Source organism: Excalfactoria chinensis, chromosome 2, assembly GCF_039878825.1.
Source record: "Excalfactoria chinensis isolate bCotChi1 chromosome 2, bCotChi1.hap2, whole genome shotgun sequence".
In the NCBI taxonomy this organism is placed as follows: domain Eukaryota; kingdom Metazoa; phylum Chordata; class Aves; order Galliformes; family Phasianidae; genus Excalfactoria; species Excalfactoria chinensis.
Window position 1 is genome coordinate 29,467,616 of NC_092826.1, and position 25,801 is coordinate 29,493,416.

The 25,801-nt window shown below is 37.4% G+C and overlaps 1 protein-coding gene across 1 annotated transcript in view; it reads right to left on the reverse strand.

The window, feature by feature from the left end:
- Positions 1 to 13,508, reverse strand: part of PI15 (peptidase inhibitor 15) — a 28,084-nt gene extending 14,576 nt beyond the window's left edge. Inside the window, exons 1-2 of the mRNA XM_072328966.1 lie at positions 13,335 to 13,508; positions 12,466 to 12,807 (exon numbers count right to left, since the gene is read on the reverse strand). Coding sequence (XP_072185067.1) covers positions 12,466 to 12,738 — 273 coding nt within the window. The 5' untranslated portion in view covers positions 12,739 to 12,807; positions 13,335 to 13,508. The remainder of the gene's footprint in view (positions 1 to 12,465; positions 12,808 to 13,334) is intronic.
- Positions 13,509 to 25,801: the final 12,293 nt, after the last annotated feature.

A 25,801-nucleotide genomic window follows, 5' to 3' on the forward strand; every position in this document is an offset into this window, starting at 1 on the left:
CATTTGTTCTTATTGCGAACTTTCTGACAGACTGTTGAATCACTGTAAATATATTGCTGCTCTGAAAGCTTTCGTTCTGCAGTAATTTTTCAAGAATAAACCTCAATCTTCTTGATTGATTGATTACTATAGTTTTACTTGAAAAGTAAAAAGATTCATAGTTGTAAGGACAGTATAGCAACTGTTATTAGCAAACTGAAGAACATTTGTAAGGAATGGATATATAAAGTCATAGTTAACTTATACTAGCTAAAAGAGAGTAGGGACTCAAAGCAGCATTACCATTGTCTCAAGCTCACTTTCAGAGACAGTCTCAGGAATGAAGTCTCAGGATTTTTATGGTATTAAGGGATTGTGGAATTTTGGATCTGTATGCTTATTTTAATGAGGGAAGGGAGGTGGGATGGTGGTGTTACCTCCACTGTAGATATGACTACTTCTGGGCAAAAAGATTAATATCAGACCATCCTAAGGACTGTATTTTTTGTCTGGAGCACCACCTAGTTCTGCTGTAAGGAAAGTCTGAGTCCTTTTAGTGTGGCTTCACATATTGTGTTGTGCAGTTCTATGCAAGTTAGCAAATTAAAATTTTATCTTGTATAAGGTCTGATTCAGGATTTCTACATATCTGTACAGCTCAGTGCTGGGTTGCATATTTCCTTTAAGTAGGCTTAATCCGAACATAAGCTATGCAACCTTTCTGGCAGAAATTGATATTAAAACATTGGGCTCCAGGTTTCCTTTGCAATATGTCAGCTTGCAGATCACAGAGCTCAAGGACTCAGTCCACCTCTCCCAGAGCTCAGTTTGGCCATTCACAGGATTGTCAGTACTTGGAAAAAAATTATTTCAGGTGATATCCTGAGAGATTTTTCCATAGCTGGAAAAATCAAAAACATAATACATTATGTAGGTGCATTTAATGAAAGATCATAATTTTCTGAATATTGTAAAGCAGCTCAATTAAACAAGTGGCCATGTGTGACTGTTACTTTAGTTTCTTGATTGTGTCTTGAGGTTTCTCTCTGTATTAGAGAGAATTTTTTATACATTTTCTTTCAAGGAGAATGATGGTTTCCTAATTCTGCCAGGGCACTCTCTTGTATTTTGAATGATGCTAATGATGTAGGATGATCTAAGTCACCCATACAATAATTAGCTAAGTCAAGAAAGGAAATGATAAATGATAAAATATCTCATTGACCCTTGATGGATGCTTTTATTAAAATAAATGAACTCCTACCCTTGCAAAGTTAAAAATGATATGTTCTTAAACTTCTGTTCTATATAGAAGAATGTTAATGACTTGTTTCCTATTTTTGTGAGAGGACATAATCTCCCCAACTGAAAGGCAAAAATTTCTATATTTCATAGCTTTTCACTAGAAAAAGAAAGCGAAACATCGCTACTCTATAAATATCAAAATATGTGTCTGTTTCTATTGTAACTCTTCAACATTGTCAAAAATAAAAAGGCAGAATCATGATTTTCAGTTTCCATGTACCTATCAGAGCAAAGCATGCTCAGATTTTCTTTTTTTCTCAGAAAGCAGTTAGTGGCTCCATCCGAGCCACCTACCAAGATCTGTCAGCCCTTTACTCCAGATACTTGCCCTAAGAATGATGTTATATTTTGTAATAACTCATTACATCAAAAGCAAAGATACAGTACATGCAGATAAAATGTTTATTTCAGTGTTCTCATGGGTAGACAAAAAAGATCTGATTCAAGCAGTGATATTTCCTGAGTAAAACCGATAATTACACTAATACCTTTAGAACTGTAAAGGTAAATTTAAAACTAAATTTCTAGCTCCCCCACTGAAGATGCCACACCTGAGAAAATATGACTGACAAAGTCATATATGCTTTATAAGTTCTTGAAGTTAAAAATTAGAAAGAAGAGAGATTTAGAATTCATTATTCCTAGTGAATACAGAGAGTGAGAAAAAAAAATCAACCTATCCTTTGGTAGTCTGGTTATTCTTTATGCAAATATTACTGGGATGGGGATGACCAGTTAGCAAAAGATGACTTCCATGTTAAAGCTGAAATATTTTTAACTTTTCCTGATTTCTTAAATTCCGGAGCTAAGCATTAATGTTTTCTTTCCAAGGTAAAAGGATACCTCCTCTGTAGTTTACAGCGCAGATTTCCACTGATATCAGGACAAATATCTTACTATGGTAATACTTTTACATGTCTTATTGTATGTAAGACACCATTACCAAAATAAACATTAATAAAATCTCCTCTTCTGTGCTAATTTTTTGAAATTGTTACTCACGGCGATGGGTCACAAGAAGTGATCCAGAAAGAAATTGAGAAGAATATTTACTGATATGCTGTACTATTTTTTTTATTTCTTTGGGGTATCTGTGCATAAACTGTATTTATTACTTTATTTTTGAAGAAATCTAGTTTACAGCCTTCATTGTCACAAATAAAAAATGGATAAAACATGACAAGTAGGAACATTATGGCTTGCCAGCAAAGATATTGCACTGCTAGAAGAGATGGGTTAGCTGAGGAATTCACGATGATAAGTTTTTAACCTGGGAGCCTGGGGTTCTGTTCATGATCATTTTAATGCATTCAAGCAGAACAGAACTGTGTTTCCAATCCTTTGCTCTCATCATAATCCTTAAAATACCCTGACTTAGATTTATAGCTGGTAGCAAAGAAGCTCCTCTCACTTGCTCTAAATGTTAAATACCAGCAGCTCTCAGTACGTTACTGTGGACTTTGTCATGCTGGTATTTTGTGTTGGCTTTTTTTCATATAACATATCAACTAGGACAACAGTCTACATATTTCTCAGTGGCAAAGAAAGTTCTTTATGCAAAACATGTATAACCCAATAACTAACAGTCCTAAGAATCCCCCAGAACACCCATCAGGCAAGGGCAGCTAGTTCTACTGCCAAGTCAGCTGTGACATGTCAAGCCTGCTGCCATCAGCTGCCCAGTTAGTGACAAGCTCCAGATTCAAGATCTAGTGCAAATCCAGACTGAACAGGTCAAATTTATTAAACACTCTCCTATGCAAATGATTTTTTACTTGACAGCAGTTGCATGATAAGATTGCAGATGAAAAGTTGGGATATGCAATCTCAATACAACTGCATGGTGATAGTAGTTTATATTTAGCAATAATAACAATAATAGAAAGTGGGATTTTTTTTGTTTTTTTATTTTTTTGGTCATTTTTGTCATCTTATTTGTCTCAATCATGTGCTTACTGTGGACTCATATTAGTTCTTCAGATTGCTATTTGGTACCAATAGTAGAAATAAATCCATAGCAGTTCCTATGCACCTCGGAAAGATGGCCAGTAGGACCTTCTTCTAGAAGTAATCAGTCAAAAAAAAAATAACCGTTCTAGATCAGAGTTCTGATTTTATTCTTCATTATCCCTATGCCTTCTGTTATTTTCTCCTGCTGAAGATCAGCAGCACTTACTTCCAGAATGGGAAAAGTTAGGAAAGAAAAAATAAATAAATAAATAAATAACAACATTGGTAAACTGAAAGATGAAATCTGACATATCCAGTCCATCTGTGCAGCTGCACTTCACAGCTGCTAGTGCAAATCCCAGAGAGGATTAGCAGATGTAGACTGCTACCTCTCCAGATACACAGATCTTGTCCTCATGGGTCATTCAGCCATACAGCCTTGCATTGACAGTACTGCTTACACATGCGGTACCCATTTCTCAGAAGTCCCACAATAGCGTACAGAGCATGCAGGATGCTTCCCTAGCATAGCTTTTTCCCTTCTCTGTTGCATAGCTGAACCTGATGCTTTTAAAGGTCCAGAGACTTTCTGTAGGACCTACTACCACATTCACTACCCTTAGTTTGGCATAAAGCTTAATATTAAAACCACTAGCCCCTCTGCCTGCTTGTATTTTCAGCAAAGTGGCTGAAAGAGCCTTGTCTTTTTGCTTTTTTCAATACATACTGGGTGATGAAAACATGAGCTCACTGGAAGTTATAGACAGATCTGGCAAACTTTATTTATTTATTTGGGCTCTGAGATCATTTGGACTCTAGGAAGTCTCTCTAAGAATATGAATACTTTTTGCTGTCAGCTGCCACCTGTTACGTATTTTACTGTGCATACTGTAATTGGTGCCTACTACATGTGCATATCTTTTCCCAAATGGATTAGATACTAATTAGAAAGTTTACACAGAAAATTCACACAGAGGATTCCCAAAGTCTATTCTCTAGAGGAAAAAAATCTCAATGGAAACAGCAGTTCTGTACTTGCTTCTTTTGCAAACACATACAGGGTTAATACATTAAGCTACTTGTCCAATACTCCACTGCATCTCAAAGTAAAATTATGCAGTGTTTCACAGTCAATTTGCTCTCGTGTAAACAAACCTCCAAACATCTGATTCACACTTCTGAAGGGCTCAGTATTAGAAAGACTGACTTACAGTGCCGAGGGCATCACTAGACAGAGATCCAAGAAAACTCACTGCCAGAAATTCTTTTCATATGAAAATCCAAGTCTGTATTTTACATAGAAGTTTGTATTTCTGGGTGTCTATTTGGTCTAAATTCAAACTCCTATTATTTGAGGCTCAACCATTTCTAATAGCCAATTTGTTTCTCCTAAATGTTGCCCACATTTCTTTTCATGTTTGGCACATGATCTTTAAGCAATAAGAAACAAAGAAAATTGGTAGGTTGTCAAATTTAATAACATTAAGCTTCCCTGATATGCTATTATTTGTTTAGTTTTTGGAAAAGTTATATCATAACTACATATCTTAAAATATTTAGTGCTTTCCTAACCTACTGCAAGGCACATTTTAGTTGGCAAGAGCTTATCTCAGAATTGGTAACAAAAAGGGCCAAGCTGTGTCCAGTTCCACGTCACCCTGACAATTTTTCATAAGTCTGAAGAGGAAGGTGTCTGACTTTTACAGTCTGTGTAGATCACCTTCTCTCAAACCCACAAAATGTAAATACAAAATGTGTTATAGAGTGTGTTTATCCTCTTCTCTACAAAACATATCTACATTTTCTACTTTTTGTTACAAAAGTATTAGTAAGCAATGGATTTTTTCATTTATATTAAAAAAAATGTTCCTTAATTTCTTTAGAAGTTTTCAAAGTTAATACTTGTTGTTTCAGTAGCTGTAACCAAAAGATACAGCAGTGTGATGCAATGGAAACCAGATAGTTTCTTCTTCCTTCAGGATAAAGAACAATAGTTCTTCATTCTAATAAGAAGACTCAGTTTAAAAATCTTTATTTAAACAGACTAATAGATAAGCCATACAGACAGAGATGAAAGTACAGTCCTGTCTCACTTGAGTCAATATAGACCTCATGGCACCTGTAAAAGTATTTGCAGATGCAGATACCTGTGGTGAAGACCTTTCTCTCTGCCCAAAAGTGGTTATCCCAGAGTTTCCATCTTTTGCTTACTTTATGATACACATTTCCATAGGCCCAGATAGCATAGGCTCTTCTTCAGATCTTCTTTTCAGACACAGAAGGAGGGTTAAAATGTTGAGAGGTTTAAGGCAACTATCTTCTCCATTCATGTATGAAACAAAGCACTGTGTATTCTGGATCAAGATTTTTGTGAAAAATGCCCTGTCTCTCTTTTTAGCCAAAAAGTTCAAGAGGTGCTACATTTAATAATAGAGGAATGTCTAATTCTGAGGGTACTGGGCAGGCTGCTTTTCTGTCATTACTAGGTTGTTTTTTGTTTGCTTAAACTCCTAGAAGGCTTTCTGCTAATACTAAATTTAAATAATGTAAATATTCTGTTTTAAAGTACCATCAGGAGATCGGTGTTTTAAAATAAACATAAAAATTTGGAAAGGAGCTCTCATAGAAAAACAAATTTAACACAGCCATTTCTTATTACAGCATTTATCAACAAATCATTTTTGGGGAAGTTCTTCAAATATTTCAAGTATTGCTTTTCAGGAAAAATCAATTCTCTTCATCTCTTAAAGCAGGTCTTCTGTTATTCACACTGAATACAACTTACTTATCACTTCTGTAAATCAAACAGCTAGAATCAGTTTTGGTTTTATTTATCCTAGAGGAACACTACTTTAGTTACTGAGACTAAACTGTGGCTCCTAAACTTCTGTGGTTAGAAGCCTGCTTGAAAAATGCATCCTGTATCTCACTGATAGGCACTGGGCAGTGTTGCATTGTTGACAGCAGTGCTGTAAGAAGCAAGTAAGTGAAGAAAGTAAAGGATCATGTTCATGGCATCTTCAGACACTCCTGTTCATTGGTTATGGTTCCAAACAGAAGGAAACTACTCAGCTGTTTAAAGATAAACAAAAGGGGTAGGAGGGAGAAACTGGAGCCAATGAGTGTATTTTCCTATTGCACCCCAATCATATTCATCTCACTTATGAATCCGCAGCACAGAGCAAGCTAAAAGCTATGGAAAACTGGGACAGGTGAATAACACCAGGCAAGCTCCAAGTGCCTACACATCTCTCCTCCCAGAGAATTGAAATAGACTGTACTTAGATTTACTTTGTGCATGATGGTGGCAAATTACAATCTTTGTACCTTGACTCATTGTTTCAATCTTTACTGCATTCACGGGAATAAGGGAACAGTTACTTGAAGGGTTAATTCTTCATTGCATTATGTCATTTGTGTCTTTAAACATGCGTACTTAAGTACATGTCTAACCTGCTTTGACAGTGATATAAGAGAGCTGTAATTGGAGTGCAACATTAATTTGTGCCTATATGCAGAAGTATTGTAAGATATGCACATGGAGTTAGATAAACATATATATATACACATACAACTTAATGCCAAGAAAACTGGCAGTAAATTTATGAAGAGTAATGTTTAAAATGAAGCAAGGAAAGAAATTATACTGGAAAGAAATATAATGTAAAAGATTAATTATCTGAATTTTAGAGGGAAGTACTTAGGTTAGACATTTGGAAATCATTTCTATTCCTAAGGTAAAATATTTGCCAAGAGATGTGACTGAGACAGCATCACTATAGTTGTTCAGGAGTAGACAAGATGAAAACCATATGTATTTAATGCAGAAGGAAGCCCAACAAGGGGGTGGGGATAAACTATATGAATTAAGAGATTCTATCCAACTCAACAGACATAAATCTTGAAGAAACTAGTCCTGCAGTCCTCATAGTCATGAATGGTTTCAGTGGGACAATGTAGATGAGCCAGGGCAAACAACTCAAGAACAAAATGTCCTTCAAGATTTAGAATGGTTTGTAAGAATTGACAATATAAAAAATAGGCAAACAAATTGAGAACTTTATTTATCAGAAATGCATTTGAATTTAAGATGAAAACAAATTAATTCACTTTTTCTACGTCCAAATGAAAGGTGTTCAGATATTAAAACTTTGGAAAATATGAAGTAGTTAGAAAACACTTTTGTTTGTCTTATCTGTTACCTACAGCAAATTAATGGAACATTTTTTAAGATCAGTGTGACAGCAAGAAAATTTTGTGAAAACTTTCACATTTAGGAGTGAAATAGCTATGAAGCTATTTCTATTGATGACCATTAAGTGGACTATTTTCTTGCTTCTCAGAACTGACTTTCGAGTATTGCTTGCAAATCTTTGTGGACAGGAAGTAAAGTCTCCAAATTCATCATTCAACAAAGAGAATGGGCATTACTGAGTAATCAGATTTCCCCTGTGACTTTGTCTCAGGCTACAGGACTGTAGGAGTTTCTTTTGGAACACAACTGTCGTATGTTGGAAGGGACCTTAAAGATCATCTAGATCTAATCCTCCTGCCATGGGCAGTAGCAAAATTAGTTTAGAACAACTTCTAATTTCCTTTGTAAATCCCATATGAAATAATGTGATAAAATGGACTAGAACATGAATGAACTCAGATTCTTCATTCCCTTCCAACTCCTCAACTCCTCTGCCACCAGTTCATGAGAAACTGTCTTACGTTGCCATGAAACAACTGATTTGTTTCTGGCTAGTCTGGGAATCTGTTACTACTTTAAGTACTACAAAATGACACATTCACTAAGGGGCATGTTTTTCCCCAAAACATTCACTGAACAAATAAATACGATCTGAAACCCTACCAGACCATCTTCTAGACAGAACCAGGCTCAAGTTTACCTAGAATATTTCTCTAATCCTTAAAAATCTTCAGACAGCATTCCACAAACATCTATCTTCATGTTTGTGAGTGTATAATCTGGCCCCATCTATTGTAGTTCTGGCATGCTACTGGTGGTGTGTTAATGACTGTGTTGATCAGTACTGGGCTTGGGACTCATCCTTGCAGAATCTCAAATGAAAGACTCTCCAAGTCAGCAGTGAACTACTCTCAGCTTGTCTTTCAGTACAGCTTTCAGCTCACCTTAAATTACTCTTACATAGACTAGATTTTCCCATCTTAAGGGGAGTTTTATCAGATTCTCTGCTCCTGCATGGTGCATGCGAAAGTGTAAGAAGCATGCATATATACAAGTATCTGTTCACAGCTGGTTTCATAAGCATACAGGGACTTGGATTACATCAAAAACCTGGTCTCAAGTGGGAATGAATGTAAAGAATCAAACACTATTTGATTCTCACAGGCACAAATGTTTCTTTACTGTATGTATTGAGAGTCTACGGATAGTAGCAATGCATATTAAATGATACATTTTATAAAACTCAAATTTCATCTGACAACATACTGTAAATCTTCACTGGCCTACTAAAAGCACCAGAAATGTTCCAGGAAGGTCACAAAGGTCTCTATACCATAGAGACGGCATTCAGAGAAAGCGATCACTTGTCCACAGACTTCCCCTGGATTTGCAGATTGATATACCATTCACACAAAAGAACTGGAGACAATTCTATACCTTGCTTTTCTGAACCATGGGTTTTATGGAACGTTTCTTCTTCTTCCAGAAAAACTATGTAAAACTGAGTGGATGACTGTCCTCTGACATATGCCTGATCAAAAGGATTGTGTTGGCCTTCTTTCTGCATGTGTGGCATCAGCCTTAAGAGCCCAAGACAAGACTGCAGAATTACATAGTTAGGATGAGGAGAAATGAAGAATATAGAAAGATCGATACTAAAAATCAGAGGTGATTAACATATCGATTTGGAAATTCATGTTTCCTTCTTTGCTTTCTTTCTTTTCCTTATTCACCTAGTCTAGTCTTGTACTTGCTGAAAAACTTCAAACTGAAGGCATAGCACTACCTGTATCAGAAATAAAAGGAGGACATACATAAAAATATGACTCAATGAGTGGTAACATCTCAAGAGAAATATTACCCAAAATGTTATTGACTCATAGTGCCTAAAACCATAGAATCATACAAGGTCTTGGGTTGTAAAGGATCTCAAAGATCATCTGGTTTCAACCCACCTGTCAGGGGCAGGGCTGCCAACCACTAGACCAGGCTGCCCAGGGCCACATCTAGCCTTGAACATCCAGACTTAAAACATGCCTGCTTCTTTCACTAGGGACCAACAATTTAAGAATGTCTCCCATAATTACTTTTGACTCTCGAGTTGGTTACTTACATCAGTAACTGCATACAGGAGCATGCTGGAACAGCATTCACATCCACCTCTCTCGCAGAGAGGTGAAACACTCCCTCACTTCTGTTACTGCCATGTTCACCCAAACTTGTCTTGTCTAATGGGTTCACTTAAAGCCACTTTTTGTGGCCTGTCATCAAATTTCCCATAGCACACAAACATTCAACACAATATGGGCAGACAGAATAATGCCCAGGGACTTCAAACTACCTATAACTATGCTGCTAAATCCTATGCTCTTATCAATGAAGAGAAAAAAAAAACAGAGATATGTAAAAGTCAGAATGTGAATCATTCATCAGAAAGAAGAGTTCCTAACAATAGAGAAAATTGAAGAAACCAAAATATGCTATGACTATGATCAAAGAGAAGTATAGAAAACATCTCTGTATGCGTTTCTGGACTGCATAGTCTATCTCAACTTCAGTATACTTAAAAGAAGCTTCCAGAATCTACTGCATTTACAGGTACTTTCAGCCCTCTAAAACATGACATCTTTTTTCATCACTGTTAGTTGAATGGGAAGGGCCACTTTCATCACAGTCACTTCAATTTTCTGTAGTGTTCAGGACAAGAACACACACTGTGACAATCATTCAGTTATGATGCTTATTACTTATAGAAATTAGTACTCAGTTACACAGTCTCTTTTATATTTAACAGAATGAATCTTATGTTCTCATAAGACAAAACAGAAACTGTGCCATACACTGAAATTGGAGAATAGAGAATGACGTTAGCATGTTCTAACAGGCTTTATTAAGACAGCACCCCAGGCTTGGTAGTCTTATAATGCCATTCCATCTCCAAGACCTATTCACCAAACCTTTTTTGCAGCCACAAATCCAGCAAGTTTAATAGAAGTTGCTGTCATTATGAACCAGATGGCGGAGAAACTTACATGTAATATCGGTCACTGGGCTTTTTAATCTGTAAAGTAACAAGATGCAGACAAATACTGATTACATTCTGAAAGAGAATCTGGCCAAGATTATCTGCCACCTGGGGATCCACATTGGAATTGCATTCTAGATCATTACCTAAGTAAACTGATGGTGTGTTCTGAAGGATGCTCCATGAAGTAACAAACTACTACTGGGAAACCAATAGTGAAAGAAACCCTTTGAATTTCCTTTGTGACCATCAATGGGGCTGATGGTGCCAGGAACACAAAAACATCCCATGGGCGGTTGGTACAAACAAAAGCAATAGTAAAAAGGGCAAGGAAAAGAATAACATCTAAGTGGCACAAACTTAACCTCAATTCTGTATCTAACTTTGCACAGTACCATAGCAGAGCTGCAACAGAACACCCAACCAAAATGGGTGAAACCTTGGCAGTTTTCTGCATTTGTGTGCATTACCTATAGATTCAATCAAGGAATCTTTCTTTCTGTTTAAATTTCTTTTTCACTGTGCATGCTAAGAACACTGCACTTATAAAACTCTTGGGAGTATAACAGGGTGCTGTCTTCACTTAAGCAAACTGAAGGAGCAGATTTCTAAGACTCACAAGCCAAGGAAGGGTATGGTAGGCTGCCATTCCCTCAGACATTACAACAAAGTTTATTTATGCAGAATCAAAGGAAATGTCAACTGAGGGCTCAGCAATAAAAATGATGACTGAGCTTGACTTTTGACCTCTCTATTTTTTCTGTCTCTAATCTTTCTACTTAAAAAACTTCAAACTCAGTGTATGATATGGTTGCAGAACTTCATCCTGCAGTGTTTTGAGTGCACTCAGCATTTCAAGGTGCTGTTTGGATTATATGCAAAGATTATATGAACAAATTGAGATTTAGGTAACACTTGTGATAGACATATGTTCAAACTGTTAGTCAGTAGCTGCTAAAAAGAAGTTGTTATTATTACTATTCTGTCATTATGTCATGCCAATAGTGTTATATTTTCTCAAACCTGTTAACCATCTGTTGTCATCTGAGGTGCTCTATGGCTTTAGGCAGATATGGTGCTGACACAACTTGTCTGTGCTTTCAAGACAGCGTGAATACCTTAGAAGGCAAAATACTTTTTGCTTAGCCAACCTATGTTTAACATTAGAGCTCCAGAGTATGCATACATTGAATGCTGGAACATGAAATGGCAAACATGCTGCTTCAGTTATTACTGCCATGTATGAAATCACAGTGGATGAGTAACTTTCAGCATACCTGAAGGAACAGATAATTCACATAATGAATTTTTTTTGCCAATAAGGGGAAAAGGTGCCTGTCACAAACATAACATTTCAAACACGCTGAATTCTACATGGTAGAAACGCATCTAAAATAAGCATTATACCTGATGGAAAAATATTAATCTTGGGTTCGTGCAAACAACATGTAGTAGTTAAAATACATGAGCATGATAAAAATACTGCATAAGATGAATTGCATTGCAACAGTAGTTTCACCATATTGTGTCTGAAAGTACTCTTTGTGATAGAAACTAGAAGCGTTCATTGCCTACCTTTTCGCATACACCAGGGCAATGACTTCCAGCGTGCTCCACCAAAGTAGTGAAGCAGCTGATGATTACCACTTTTAACACATGTGATGTCACATCATGACAATGTTGGACCATGTGTATGTTATGAACATATACCACTCTTGAAGCTAACAAGCAGTTAATTCACAACTTCATTACCTGAAGTCTCAGAAGCTTCAAGTGAACTACTTATGGAAATGAAAATTCAACAGGGCTGGGAAGAGGTTCAGAGTTCAGTACTTAGCTTTTCCTAAATGCTGAAGTCAGTTCAACTTCAAAAGAAGCAAGGAAAGAACAATTCAGTAAGCAGTGAGTTAAACTCATTAGTCTGCCTAATTCAGTTTCCATAATTCATTTAATAAAATGAAATTGCTATCTTAGAGTTTGTTTCATTCTGAAGTTAGCAAAGTTCACTTACCATATATTCCATGTTGGAAGCAGGTGGGAAGACTTTGCCTCTGACTTGATTATGATAATCAAGAATAGCAATCATGTCATTCTGTGAAATGTAGCGCTTCCGTCTGGCTTTGGGAATTTTTGCTGAGTCCAGATGAGCTGCCAAAGCCGTCTCAATATCAGTGAAATTATTGTTTGACAGGAGTAGGTCAGTGGAGTTGGGTAACACTAATGCACTTGTTTCACAGAGAACGGAAAATAAAAAAGCACAACTGATTGCAGCTATTACTGTCATCTTGGGGCCAAAGGGGAAAGATAGGCCACAGATGTACTCTGCTTTAAGTCAGGGCAGTAGAAAACAGATCTGTAGAAGAGAAGATGTCAAAGATGTGATTCTATACATCTGGATAGTGGGACAAAGCAAATTGGCAGGCTGTGGTCAGAAGATTCTGTCTGTCAACTCAGCCATAAGAACAGTGCAGTCAGAATATGTGCTACTGAGCAAATTTTACTAACATACTATCATTAAATGATAATATCCTCTTGCTACAAACAGCAAATTAAACATTATTATACCCTGAATTACATGATTAGAGCTAGTCATGTTCCTGAAATCGTGACAGTCCATAAACCACACTATAAATCCTTAATAGGGAGACTACAAGAAAACTTAACAAATATTATGCACTGAAAATAAAACACCCATCCAGGTTGTGCCTGTACTGTACTGATGGATTGTTCTGACATAGTGACATTCTGACACAGATAAACCAGGAGGCAAAAGAACACACAAAAAGCACTGAAACAGCATTCATATCTTAACTACAGCAAAGTGTGGTGAGCATTAATAAAACTGCATGCAAAGCAAGCTTACTGAACTGAATGGCTTACCTTTGGATAATACCACAATGAATACAGTCTATTGTTCTCCCAGTATGTGTAACACTCTCCTATGGGATGATATGGACCTTTGTGAAGGAGTGTCTCTTATTACAAACTCCCAAAGAACAAAACTCTGCTAGTTGTGAAGCTTTCTGGCCACAGGAACTGCTAACAGCTTTTATATGTTACAGTGCATGCTCCACAACAGGCAGCTCCTCTCAAGGTCTGCGCTGAGCCAGCGGCAGAGGGGAGGAGTTCTGCAGAGCATGCACACAGTGATTGGGTGGCATCTTCCTAGTGTAGGTGGTTTAGATATTCAGTCACACCCCCGTTTCTATAGTACAGAGGCAACTTGCAAAGCTCCCTTTTCTTCCGGTACTTCCGACCGTTTTAAAAAATAATAATTTGTTTCTCTCAGTTTTTCCTCGTTTTATGAACATCACGCTGCTTTGGCTGATGCTGTTTTCTACTGCGCCTGCAGCGTAGAGTGTGCTGTTGTCCCGCTTCCAGGGAAGGGAAGCAGTGCCACACCAATGCCTGTCCTGCCCTGTCCCTCATCGAGCCGGGCCCGGCGGTGGCAGCGCGCACCAGGGCAGCTGCATCCATCTATCGCTGAGCACACACGTGCACTCGTGGCAGCACAAAGCAGTCGGGAGGTTGTGCCTTGTTACCTGACCGTCTGCCTGTGGGAAACTACAGCAGCAGCAGCAGGACCGACAGCTTCCTCCATTGCCTGGGAGACATGTGTTTCACATTATCTAGCATATAGCTGGAATTATTTAAGCACGGAATAGTATAGCCACTCACACAGCAGAGCTCAGGGTGTAACGCTGAGGCCACAACGGAAGCTAGCAGAATGAAGCAGTGATTTTTGTACTGGAGACAGGGAATGGGAGCACCATGATGTCACCTGCCACCAGAGCCAGGAGACCCAGGCAACTTCTAGACAGGTAAAAATATAATCATTCTGTTAATGCAGTGTCATACAAGAACTAGGAGAGAAAAAGAGAATTGGTTGGGTATTACACAAAAAATTATCATGTGCTCAAAAATTTCAGTAGCTCTTTCAGAGAAGCAATATGGGAATTCAGTATGAAGGAAGTGGAGTCCAGTAGTTGGAGCACAGGGCTGGGAGCCAACACTCACGCTCTCCTTTTGGCTCTGCTGCTCACTCGCTGTGTGGCCTAACCCAAGCCATTTAATCTCTGTGTGCAATCTGTACAATGGTATAACAGCCTTTTACAAACATGTTTTAAGCCTCAAGTAACTAGTGTTTGGTAATGTTCTTTGTGATGAAAGGTGTTAAATCAGTACAAAGTATCATCATTAGTTATATTACTATACTATACTTAAGCTGTCCAAAACTGCTGCTTACTCTGTAGATGATTTACATGATTATACAAGAAGTTTTAACACACTGTCTGTCTTTGCAAGAGTAGATTTTGGACAACTAACTTCATGCAATTTTCTTTCTTCTGAAATGAAGTGCATATTTGCTTATGCTAGTGTCAAGAACTCTCATCCCATTGTTTGAGAACAATGGGAACAATTCTCATCTTCTTTGAATTGCCACAGGTCCTTTGATTTCAGTGAGCTGCAATTATCAAAGGGAAGACTCCAAGTTTGCGCCTCAGAAAGCTCAGAGGGTAAATTTTACTTATTAGTCCCTTTTCTGATTGCTATCATTATTTCCTCATACTCACCCCATGGCAGAATTTAAAGGTTGTTATGACACAGGGCTGTACAGTGTTAGCCACAGAATGATTAGGATGTGCCAGCAAATGTTGTAAAACAGCCCTAACATTCACAGATGTAAAACTGAGCTGTACTTCCCTAAAAGCAGGCCAGCTTATGAGATTTCTTTTATTTCCATTGCTTGTGGTTATTGCCTAATTATTTGTTTCCATGTCTAACAGATCATCAGTACAACTACTTATCTAAATGTAGAAATGTTATGAGCAATACTAACAAGCACAGTAGCAAAAAAATCTGTTGCAAATATGAAAGACCTTAGGATGTGAGAATGCATTAACCCACGCCTGTCACAGTAACAAGATCTCAAATAAGAAATAGTGACAAACAGAGCAAGAGTAATGGTGACTCTCACACATGATAACTAACATTCAGGTTTCCTGGGAAGGAAATGAATCAATGAACTGTCATGTAGCAAAAATTAGCAAAAAACAATGAGGCCTTACTAAGTCAATTCTTCAAGAAGTTCCACAACGAGGAGAAAAATGGATAAAGTAAGGAAGAAGAGGGATTTAAGTTGTCTGCAATCTTGTAAGAAGAAAAATGAAATGTGGATGGAACCATCTGCAACATACGTGAAAAGACCTATTTTGATACCTTGTCCTCCCAAAAACTGGAGAACAGCCAAAGAAGTGATAAAGGATTATTATAGTCCAGACAGAATTACTGAGACCATGAAACATATCAAAATATCTCTAAACATAATTGAGAACAGAATGTGCCAGCAGAAGCAGCCACATCAGGGTTAATGAGCAGTCTGAATAACAGATAGGGAAATGTTTTTGTACTTAGTGAGAGAATTCTCATTCTCATAGAAAATGTGAAAGAATTTAGAAGAAAGTGAAAAACATACAGAAAGTCAAATTTTCTTCTAAAATTTTCTTTCATTTCTAGGAAATGGACTAGATTTTAAGCGTTGACTAGGAAATATCTACTTTTTCACTGATTCTGATCTATATGTATTAAAATAAAAATACAATACAAAAATATTGGGGTAAGATCTGGATTTCACATAGGATATAGGCTGTATAGAAGCGTGAGTCAAAGGGAATAAAATTCAAGTTTATGAAAAAAAAAGAAGGATGGCAGACAGATCGATTGTCTTGTGGTATCAAAAGACAATTGGGCCTATATAGTAGTTCTCAATTTAAGATTCGAACAACTAGCTATATGCATCCAGAGAACTATCTAAGCACCTAAAAAAATGATGATAGTCAAGGGTCTGTGAAGCCTAGAAACTTATTTGGCATACAAAGGCTGATTTTCTGTTGCTCAAACACAGACTTCCAGTTTCATTTCAGATGCCCTGGTTAGCTGTGCCTTCCTGAAATACGGATGAGGACATTCATGTTGTACCAGACAAGTAACTTGTCAGGTTGTTCAAGTAACTCCATCAACATTACTGACTGCATTGACCACATCCTTCTTGACTACACTGGAAAGTTAAACACTCAGATAATCTATGAGCACTAATGTTATTGCCTTTATCTTGAACTGAATTCCATACAACATATCAACAATTATTAGGTCCAAATTCTACCTAAAAAAAGAGGCTTTTGAGGAAGAATATAGAATAACAACAGTATGGACAAGTGTACAGACAATAACAACAGTATGGACGACAGTATGGACAACCCTCAGTAAGCCTGCAGATGACATCAGGTTGGGAGGGGGTGTCACTGAGGGCATGCCCTTCAGAAGGATCTAGATAAGCCAGATTGCTTGGCTGAGGTGTATGGGATGAGGTTCAGCAGGTCCTGGTGCTGGGTACTACACTTTGGCCGCAATAAGCCCATGCAGTGCTATAGGCTTGGGTCTGAGTGGCTGGATGTCTGTAAAGAGGAAAGGGACCCAGGGGTGTTTTTGGATGCTCAGCTGAACACAAGCCGACGGTGTACCCAGGTGGCCAAGAGCCCAACAGCATCTGCATTAGAAATAGTGTGACCAGTAGGAGCAGAGAGGTACTCATCCCCCTGTACTCAGCACTGGTGAGGCCAGATCTTGAGTATTGTGTAAAGTTTTGGGCCCCTCACTACAAGAAAGACATTGAGGCCCTGGAACGTGTCCAGAGATGGGCAACAAAACTGGTGAGGGGTCTGGAGCCCAAGTCTTATGAGAAGTGACTAAGAGAGCTGAGATTGTTTAGTCTGGAGAAGAGGAGGCCCAGGGGAGACCTCACTGCACTCTACAACTTCCTGAAGGGAGCTTGTAATGAGGAGGGGCTTGGCCTCTTCTGCCAGGCAACAAACAGGACCCGAGGAAATGACCACAAGTTGTACCAGAGGAGGTTTAGATTAGACATAAGAAAAACTCTTTCTCTCAGAGAGAGGTCAGGCACTGGAATGGCTGCCCAGGGAGATGGTGGAGTTGCCATCCCTGGCAGTGTTCAAAAGGATGAGGAGCTATGAGATATGGGTTAGTGGCTTGTGATAGCAATGGTAATGGGAGGATGGTTAGACCAGATGACCTTGTAGGTCCTTTCCAACCTTGTGATTCTATGATTCTATGATTCTGTATATCAAACATTTTTTTCTGAATTTCCAAACAAGTTTAAAATATATCTTCTGTCAAGCACAAGTATTAATATATTTAATATGTTGTGGAGTCTATGGCACAAAAGAGTAAAAGAAATGGTACATGGAAGGATCACGAAACAATTTACACAGCCCAGGTTTGTCTGTTAATTAGGGAAATATGTCAACAGTCTAGAAAATAATTAGTAGAAAATGACGAACAATTGCATATAATAGGAGGAAATGTTAATTACATGTATTACAAACTTTGCTTTGCCAAGAATTTACTGCTGAGTAGAATGGATGGTGAAGTGATGTGCCAGGCATAATATAACATTTCTTGGAAATGAGGTAATTAGCACAGTGATGCACTGATAAAATCAGTATTCTCACTAGCACATCAGCAGAAACCACTGGCTATAGAGACAAGAAGCAGAAGGGTTAAGAACTTACTAGGCTATGTGTACTTGTCATATTAGGCATACATTTTCCAGAAATTCTTCTGGTTATTGTGCCATATTTCACTACTCTGAACATTGCTATAGTGTTCTTCTAGAAATCTTATCTTAGCCAGCATAATGAAAACAAATGAGTGTATCAATGTTTTAGTTATTTCAGTAGATAAATTATAAAACAAAACCTCTCAAGCCATTAGTGCAGTGATTGCAATGCTCGCCTTGTGGACTCATTGTGATTAGATGAAAGCATTCTTTGTGTGTGTTCTCTCACATCTCCTTGACAATATAGTCCTTTATATGGTCAGTTAAACATTTTTATAATTGAAAATTCAGTTGAAAATTCCAGTGTATGCCAGTACTAAAAAAAGCAAAAATTCACCAACCAACTGATGAGGCTCATGTTCTGCTTCTGGACTCAAGCATCCTTTTTAGAACTTTGAAGAACAGAAAAGCCAGAAAAATAAAATTTTGGATAGGTGTTCATCATCTGTTAACTGCAAACCAAGTTCTAACTGAAGAACCATGTAATTATCAACTATTCACATTTCCTTTTTAAATAAAGAGATGTGTAGTAACTTGGCACCAGTTTTGCATTACAGCTGTGTACATCCTGTAGCCTTTTTTTCTGACATTTAGAACATTCATCTATCTCCATGTGAGATTTCTGTGAGTAAAAGAACCTTCTAAGTGATGTTTGACCTGAATACCCCCAAATGAACTTTGCTTAAGGAAATTAAATTTAAACCTGAAAGAGTTTCTAAATATTTACTTTGAAGGAAATATGGTCTAATGACCAGGTCACTGTACTGGAAGAAGAAAATATAACATCAATTTCTGGATCAGTTACTGACCTTCTTTGTGACTCCTGGCAATGTAATTTACTTCTTGTAGCTTCAAGCAGGAGTCTAAATCTGTTACTTTGAATGCCCTTCTTTTTTTCTATCTCATTTATTTTTACTAAACAGAAAACATTTTAATTCAATAATGTTGCATTTTGTGAATACTGAGATTTTTAACTGATTGTTTTGACAGCAATCTGCTTAGATCAGGGTACTTCTCACCTACATGACCCTTCTCTGTTGCTAACTTGTTCAGTATTACAGGGAAAACATTCTAACATGAGCTTCCCACAGACCACCATCTAAGGAAATAAAGGAAGAAACTGTTTCTCAAAAAAATGAAATGAAGCACTGAGTTATTAAGTGGCTAGTAGCTAATAAACTAAGTATCTCAGTGCAGTAAGAGTTCGCCAGAAATGCAGTAAAAAATCCCTAGAAAACAGCAGAAAAATTGAGCATAATTTCGTCTCTTTATATGGATGAACAAATTAACTTTAAAATTAAAATAATAATAATAATAAGTTAATCAGAAAATATGGTTTTGTTAGTTTGGATTTTGTAGTAGGCTAATTTTGTGGTTGCTTTTGTTGTGTTTTCGTGTTCTTGTTGCTTTGTTTCTTTAGTTTTTGTATTTTGATAAGAGTTGAACCAAAGATATGAGAAGTACTTAGCAGACAATAAAAGTGAAATGGTCTTTTAAAAGATACCAGTTTCCTATGAAAATTCAAAGACAGGATGAAACTTCAAATATTATGTTAAACGTGTAATTTTGAGGTTTTACAGAATCCCTAATTCAAGACTGACTTGTAATAAGGATCAGAGACCCAATATGGAGAATAACATTAGTAGGAGAATGTGACTTAAACTTAAAAGAAAGCAACTAAATGATAACAAACAGGCTAACAGACATGACGGTTTGCAAGGTAGTTTCTATGTTCATTCTTAGACCTTCTGGAAATTTTCTAAGATTTTTAGGGACTTCTCTGAAGTTTTCTGGGAACAGTGGAGTGACTCATGTTGCTGGGAATAGGTAGCTACTCCAGATTTCCTTCTGTTAACTCTAGCAGTTTCTAAATACCTCTCAGATTTATCTGCTCAAAAAGTTGTTCACATCTTCAACTGTTTCCTGATTCAACAGCATCAAGCAACCATTCAGCTAGTGCTGGTTGTAGCTGTCAGGTCCTCTGGTGCATCTCCTACAACAGTGGTTTCTGCAGACAGCTTAGCAGAAGGAGGTTGCTTACTGAAAACTGTGTGACACTGGTAAAAGCCACAGGGCATAGTCCCCAGCACCATTTAGGCCAGTTACCTCTGGCACAGCAGAGGTCTTAACCCAGGCAAGAGCACTGGAGATAAGATGTGGACATCCATGACCCAGGCAGCAGGTTGGCATTGTGAGGCACAGTCTGGATGTATGAAAAAGCATTTCCCCCAAGTGGACATTCTAACAACAGTACAGATTGGCATGGGAGTTTTTAGATAATCTTTGTCCTTATAAACTCTCAAGATCCAGGTAGGCAATACTCTGAGTGACCTGGTCTGAGTTTAGAGCTTACCATGCTTTCAGCATAAGGTTGGACTAGATGAACTCTTTGACATTCTTTCTCTAAAATTTTATACAGACTTGGAAGAAAAATATCACAATAAAGGAATACATTTTTTTAACACATGGTAAAGAAAATATAGATTGGGAATCACTCTTAAATGATTGCTTCTTAGTAGTTCTTCATCATGATGTAGAAGAACAAGAATTTGGTTTTTGGGTTCAGTAACTGCAAGACTGATGAGATCCAGATCGTTTTTTCTCTGTCTTTTTTGTCCATAGACCTGCTGTCACCATCCTAATATAATGGCATCTTTGAGTTTCTGAGATGCTTTTAAGTGCACTCTTCCAGAAATGAAACAAGCTCACTCTCAGAAGAGAAGGGAGAGCAGGGTTCCAAACTCTGCTCTTCTCTAAGGAAAACATTCATTGTTATTGAGCTGTTACCGACACTCACCATTAGTGTTTGTTTTGATAAGAGAAGGTCAGAGACATTGACTTTGTCTGACTTTGAACTTCATCTCAACCCTGTGATATATAACACTAGAACCCAGGGGAAAGATTTATATATCCATAGAATGCTTCTTCCCATTTCAGGAAAAACTCGTCAACTCTTTGGACTTGTTTGAATCTACTCTGAATTCTGACACGATTTCATGTTTTGGCCCCCAGAAAATTTGGACTTTTGAAGGTTTCCAGAAGTGTTTCAAGTGCTATACTAGAGACTGGTGAAAATTCTTTCTTCATACTGTGGTACAGTTTATTTTGTAAGTAGCCAAGTTATGTTAAAAGCCATTTATTTGAACCATTCTAAATTTAAAACACAAATAGCATTTGCTAGTTGCAGTGAGAAAATAGCTGGCTACAATTATGATTGATGAGTTCACCATAGGCTTTCACAGCACAGAAGAAAAAGCAACTCTGCAGGTTTCATCTGATTCCAGTGACTATAATGTAGCCTGGTGTGCATGCAACAAATATGATGAAAAATGTGAATGGGTAACATTTCACAGAATATGTTATACAACAGTAAAGAACAGAGTCAAGTAAATTGAGTGTTTTTCCTTCACTCTGAAAGTGAATCTGATTCATTTCCAAGGAAAGACTGGTAGTAAAGAAATGTTTTAATTTTTTGTCAATTTATAAGGAGATACAGTCCCTGTTTCAGTCATTCTTGCATAAGGATAAAATAAAAAATTACAGGTCTTTCAGAAGAGAAATCTCACTAGGTGGATGATTGAAAGGTAGCTATCTGCAGCTTGTGCTCTATGTACTCTTCCAGTTTCCTTTAATTTTGTTCCCTACAGTTCAACAGTCACTCTGAAGTTAAAAAAGCAAATAATACTCATTAAGGCAAAAGTTTTACATCAGAAGAAACAAAAAGTCTCATATTCTTCTCTTGCGTATGGTTATATCTTGTCTGCTGTTAAGAAATGCTGTTACAGGCATTTTAAGCAAGTTGAAACCTAGTGGTATGAAAAAAAGGAGAAGGCCATTAGCATCACACCTACTTTTGATATTGGTTGCATCTGGAATTCTTGTGCCTCAAAGGAAATCATTCTGAAGTATTGATATTTTTGGTGCAGAAACCCCAATTGCTTTTGGTCCGGGGTAAATCAACATTTTTCATTTCTTTCATATTTTCTATATAAGCTGAAACATGCAGTCAATGGACCAAATGTGGTTCACAGTGTTTTCTAAAACAATAGAGAAAAGTCCTTACTTTCAACAGAAAAGTAGAAAGTACCATATGGAAGGCAAGCAACATGTAATACTGCTATCAAACTAAGAGTTCTTTCATATTAAAGATCTTTCACATCTGCTTCCATGTTTTGTATTAAAACTGATAAAGAGAAATGAGACTCAGGCTCATGATCAGCTTGGAAAATAGGGACGACCTAGTTCCAGTTTACACAAGGCATGTGAGGTGCACTAGCTCTTAGAAAGTTCACAACATCTTGATGTGAACATTCATTAGGACAGAAGGATAAATGGCACTTCTGAGAAATCAGTAAGTCACTGGCTAGGAAGACTCTGAGGAAATTATACTGTATGATGCATGATGATTTGTTCCTTGAGGCCAAAAGGTTTAAAGAGATATGCATTTCAATTATTTATCTCACTCTTTGCATTAAAAATAGTCACTGGAAAGGTAACTCTTAGTGCTTTATTTTCAGATCTCCCTGTCGTCAGTAGTATTCCTCTAAACACATCTGCATTCAATTTAGAAAAAAAACTGGTAGAGACTAAAGGAGATACCTTCAACTCATGTCAGTCTTCTATGTCCTGTTAGATTATTTGCAGTCTTATGAATACAGGCAATACAATGGCCTCTTTGACCTCAAGCTAAGATCTCTAACAAAGATCTCTGGTAATACAACTAGACAAAATATTTTAAAATAGGGGAATGGTGGTATTGAGTTTGTTTTTACAGTGGGTTTGCCAAGTGATGCAAATGCAAATTGGAATTCCACATACTGTATTAACAAGAGACAGAGCACAATATTATTCTTTGATGCCCTTCTGAATGGTTTTTTCATGTTGTGTATACAGCAATGCTGATCTTTTGGTAAGAAAATGACATTCCTTTCTTGATCAGAGTTAAAATTAATAAAATATAACCAATACAGGTGTTGAATTTATTTAATTTAGTAAAATTAAAGCTATTGTTTTATCAAAATTTGAGATTGTGTTAATGAGAATGATTTCACAGAATTACTCTAAGCCCTCACTTAAATGGATAAGTTCAACTGCAATAAAGGTAAGACACAACTCATATGAAAGCAGTCGTGTTCTACTGATTACAACAGGGTTTCATTTGGCATCTGTGTTTGCAAGGCTACTGTATGCATTCTTCTAATTAATTTTCTAATACCTGTTTTACACTGCTTAATGACCCTAATCCGGGATGATTATTAAGCTAAGTGGAGAATAGCTTCTTTCTGCACTGACTACCTCCTAGCCTTATTTCATCTCCTGTTGGGATTTTTGCCCCCTGAAATCAGGCTGTGAAGCCCTAGGCTTCCAATAGCCAAAACAGCATGTGTGAAAGAAAACACTGATGTAAAGAAACATGGAAGGGCACATCTGTCAGGATCATGGCTCTGCTAGTGTTTATTTTCTTTACAGAGGTGTGTAGAATGCCACGTTGTGAATTTTTTATGAAAATAGCACTGATAGCACTGTGATGTTTTAGTTGTTGCTGAGCAGTGCTTAGACAGAGTGAGACTTTCCAGCTTCTGACACTGCTCTGTCAGTGAGGAAAATGGGCTGCACAAGTAACTGGGAGGGAATGTAGCCAGGACAGATGAGCCAGACTAACCAAAAGTATATCCCATACAATGTGACATGATGCTCAGCAATACAAACTGGGGTAAAGAAGGAGGAAAGGGGAGACATTCATGGTGACAATATTTATCTTCCTGCAAAACAGATGCAATGAGTCCTGTTTTCCTGTAACTGGCTGAACATTTGCTAGCCAATGGAAAGTAATGGATGAACATATTGTTTGCTTTGCTTGCTTGTATATCTTTTGCTTTACTTGGTAAACTGTCTTTATTTCAAACTGTGTGTTCTCTAGCTTTTACCTTTCCAGATCTCTCACTCATTCCACCTGGAGAGAGTGACTGAGCAGCTGTGCAGTGTGAGCTGCAGTGCAACCTGCTTGGGATAAACCAAAACAATACGTGGGGTCCTAAGTCTGAAAGTGTAGACATATATTGGCATACTAAGCAACCAAAGTGGTTTAATCCACACATAGCAATGGATTCAATTTGTACATGGTGCTACGTTTGATTTTCCTTCATTACAACAGTCAAAACTACTCCTATACATTTCTTATGTCTTACAGAACATCTTTTCTGTTCTGAGAAAAAAATAATAGAGTAAGAATTTCCTGGATCTAATAAAAGAAAAGATAATTGCTTATGATCAATTTAAAGAATCAGTGATGCTGTGAACCTGTTGAGAGATACCATTTGCTCATCTTGTTCTTGTGAAGAAAGATAAAGCCATTCATGTTTCCCAAATGTAACATAGCTCCAAGGCTAGATAGACAGATAACTCATTTTGTGCCATTATAAAACATATGTCATTGGCAAATGTAGAAGTACTCTCATGAGTTTATACTTCAGGAGATATTTTAGACTAGGAAGCGCAGAAATCAGGTTGATAAGATTTATCCCAGATTGTAAAGAACTGCAAACTATTTCAACAGATGTCTTCAGGAAAGATAACCTCCGATCAGAAAATTTGACCTTAAAAATGTTTTACATCTTGGAACAACAACTTTACCAGTTCTTCAACATGTACAAAAATGATGGATCACAGTCTGCATCAATATACTAGCTCTTAAGACAGAAACTTTATTGAAGCAAAGTTCATACTATACGTCAACTGAGAGGAACTTTCAGTAATAAAGCAGATATTTCTAACAGAATTGTGTTGCCTTACCATAAAAGTGCAAAACAGTTCTGGGCAACAGGAGTGGTGGAAAGTTTCCAGAGGAAAAGGGGTAATATATCTTTTTCAGTTTTAAAAGAGTCATCTCAATATGTGTTCCAAATATTTTAACCCTTCAGACATCTTTATTTATTTATTTATTTATTTATTTGCAATTTTGTCTGCAATTTCAATTAACTGATAATAAACATTGTCTAAATCAATTATTCATGCTGAAAATCAATGAGACTAAATCACATAAGTCAGATACTAGTGCGCAGGTCCCTCTGAAAGTGAGGCCCCCTATTTCCTTGGAAAATACAATTGATACAAAGTGCACAGTAACACTATATGTTAGAGCAAATTCTCAGGTCAAAGCACTACTTTTCAACAGATGAACCATTAACTATGCATTTTTTCCAGCAATGAACAACTTGCTTAACACATTCATAAATTCCTGCAGTGCCATCCAGAAAATGACTTGCCTTTTACATCTCTATCACTACTGCTGAAACACACCAGCCACCATCTCACTGTACTCACATCTGCTATTTAGTCTCCATAAATATTCACCAAGCATTGATGAATGTCAGTGGGTGCAGTTTTTTTTCTGCATGAAGGAATTTTGTGAAACACATCTGCTTTATACGCACTTCCATAGAATCATAGAATCATAGAATGGCCTGGGCTGAAGAGGACCCTCAAAGATCATCTAGTTTCAACCCCCCCTGCTACGTGCAGGGTCACCAACCACCAGTCCAGGCTGCCCAGAGCCACATCCAGCCTGGCCTTGAATGCCTCCAGTTTTGAAATGAAAAAATGTGCTTTTAATAAACTTAGGGCCCATCTCCCAGGTCAGATGCAGACAGTTGTGTGCCATTCAGCATATGCTCTTAGGAGGCCCAAGCTAGTACAATGCCTCATAAACCTC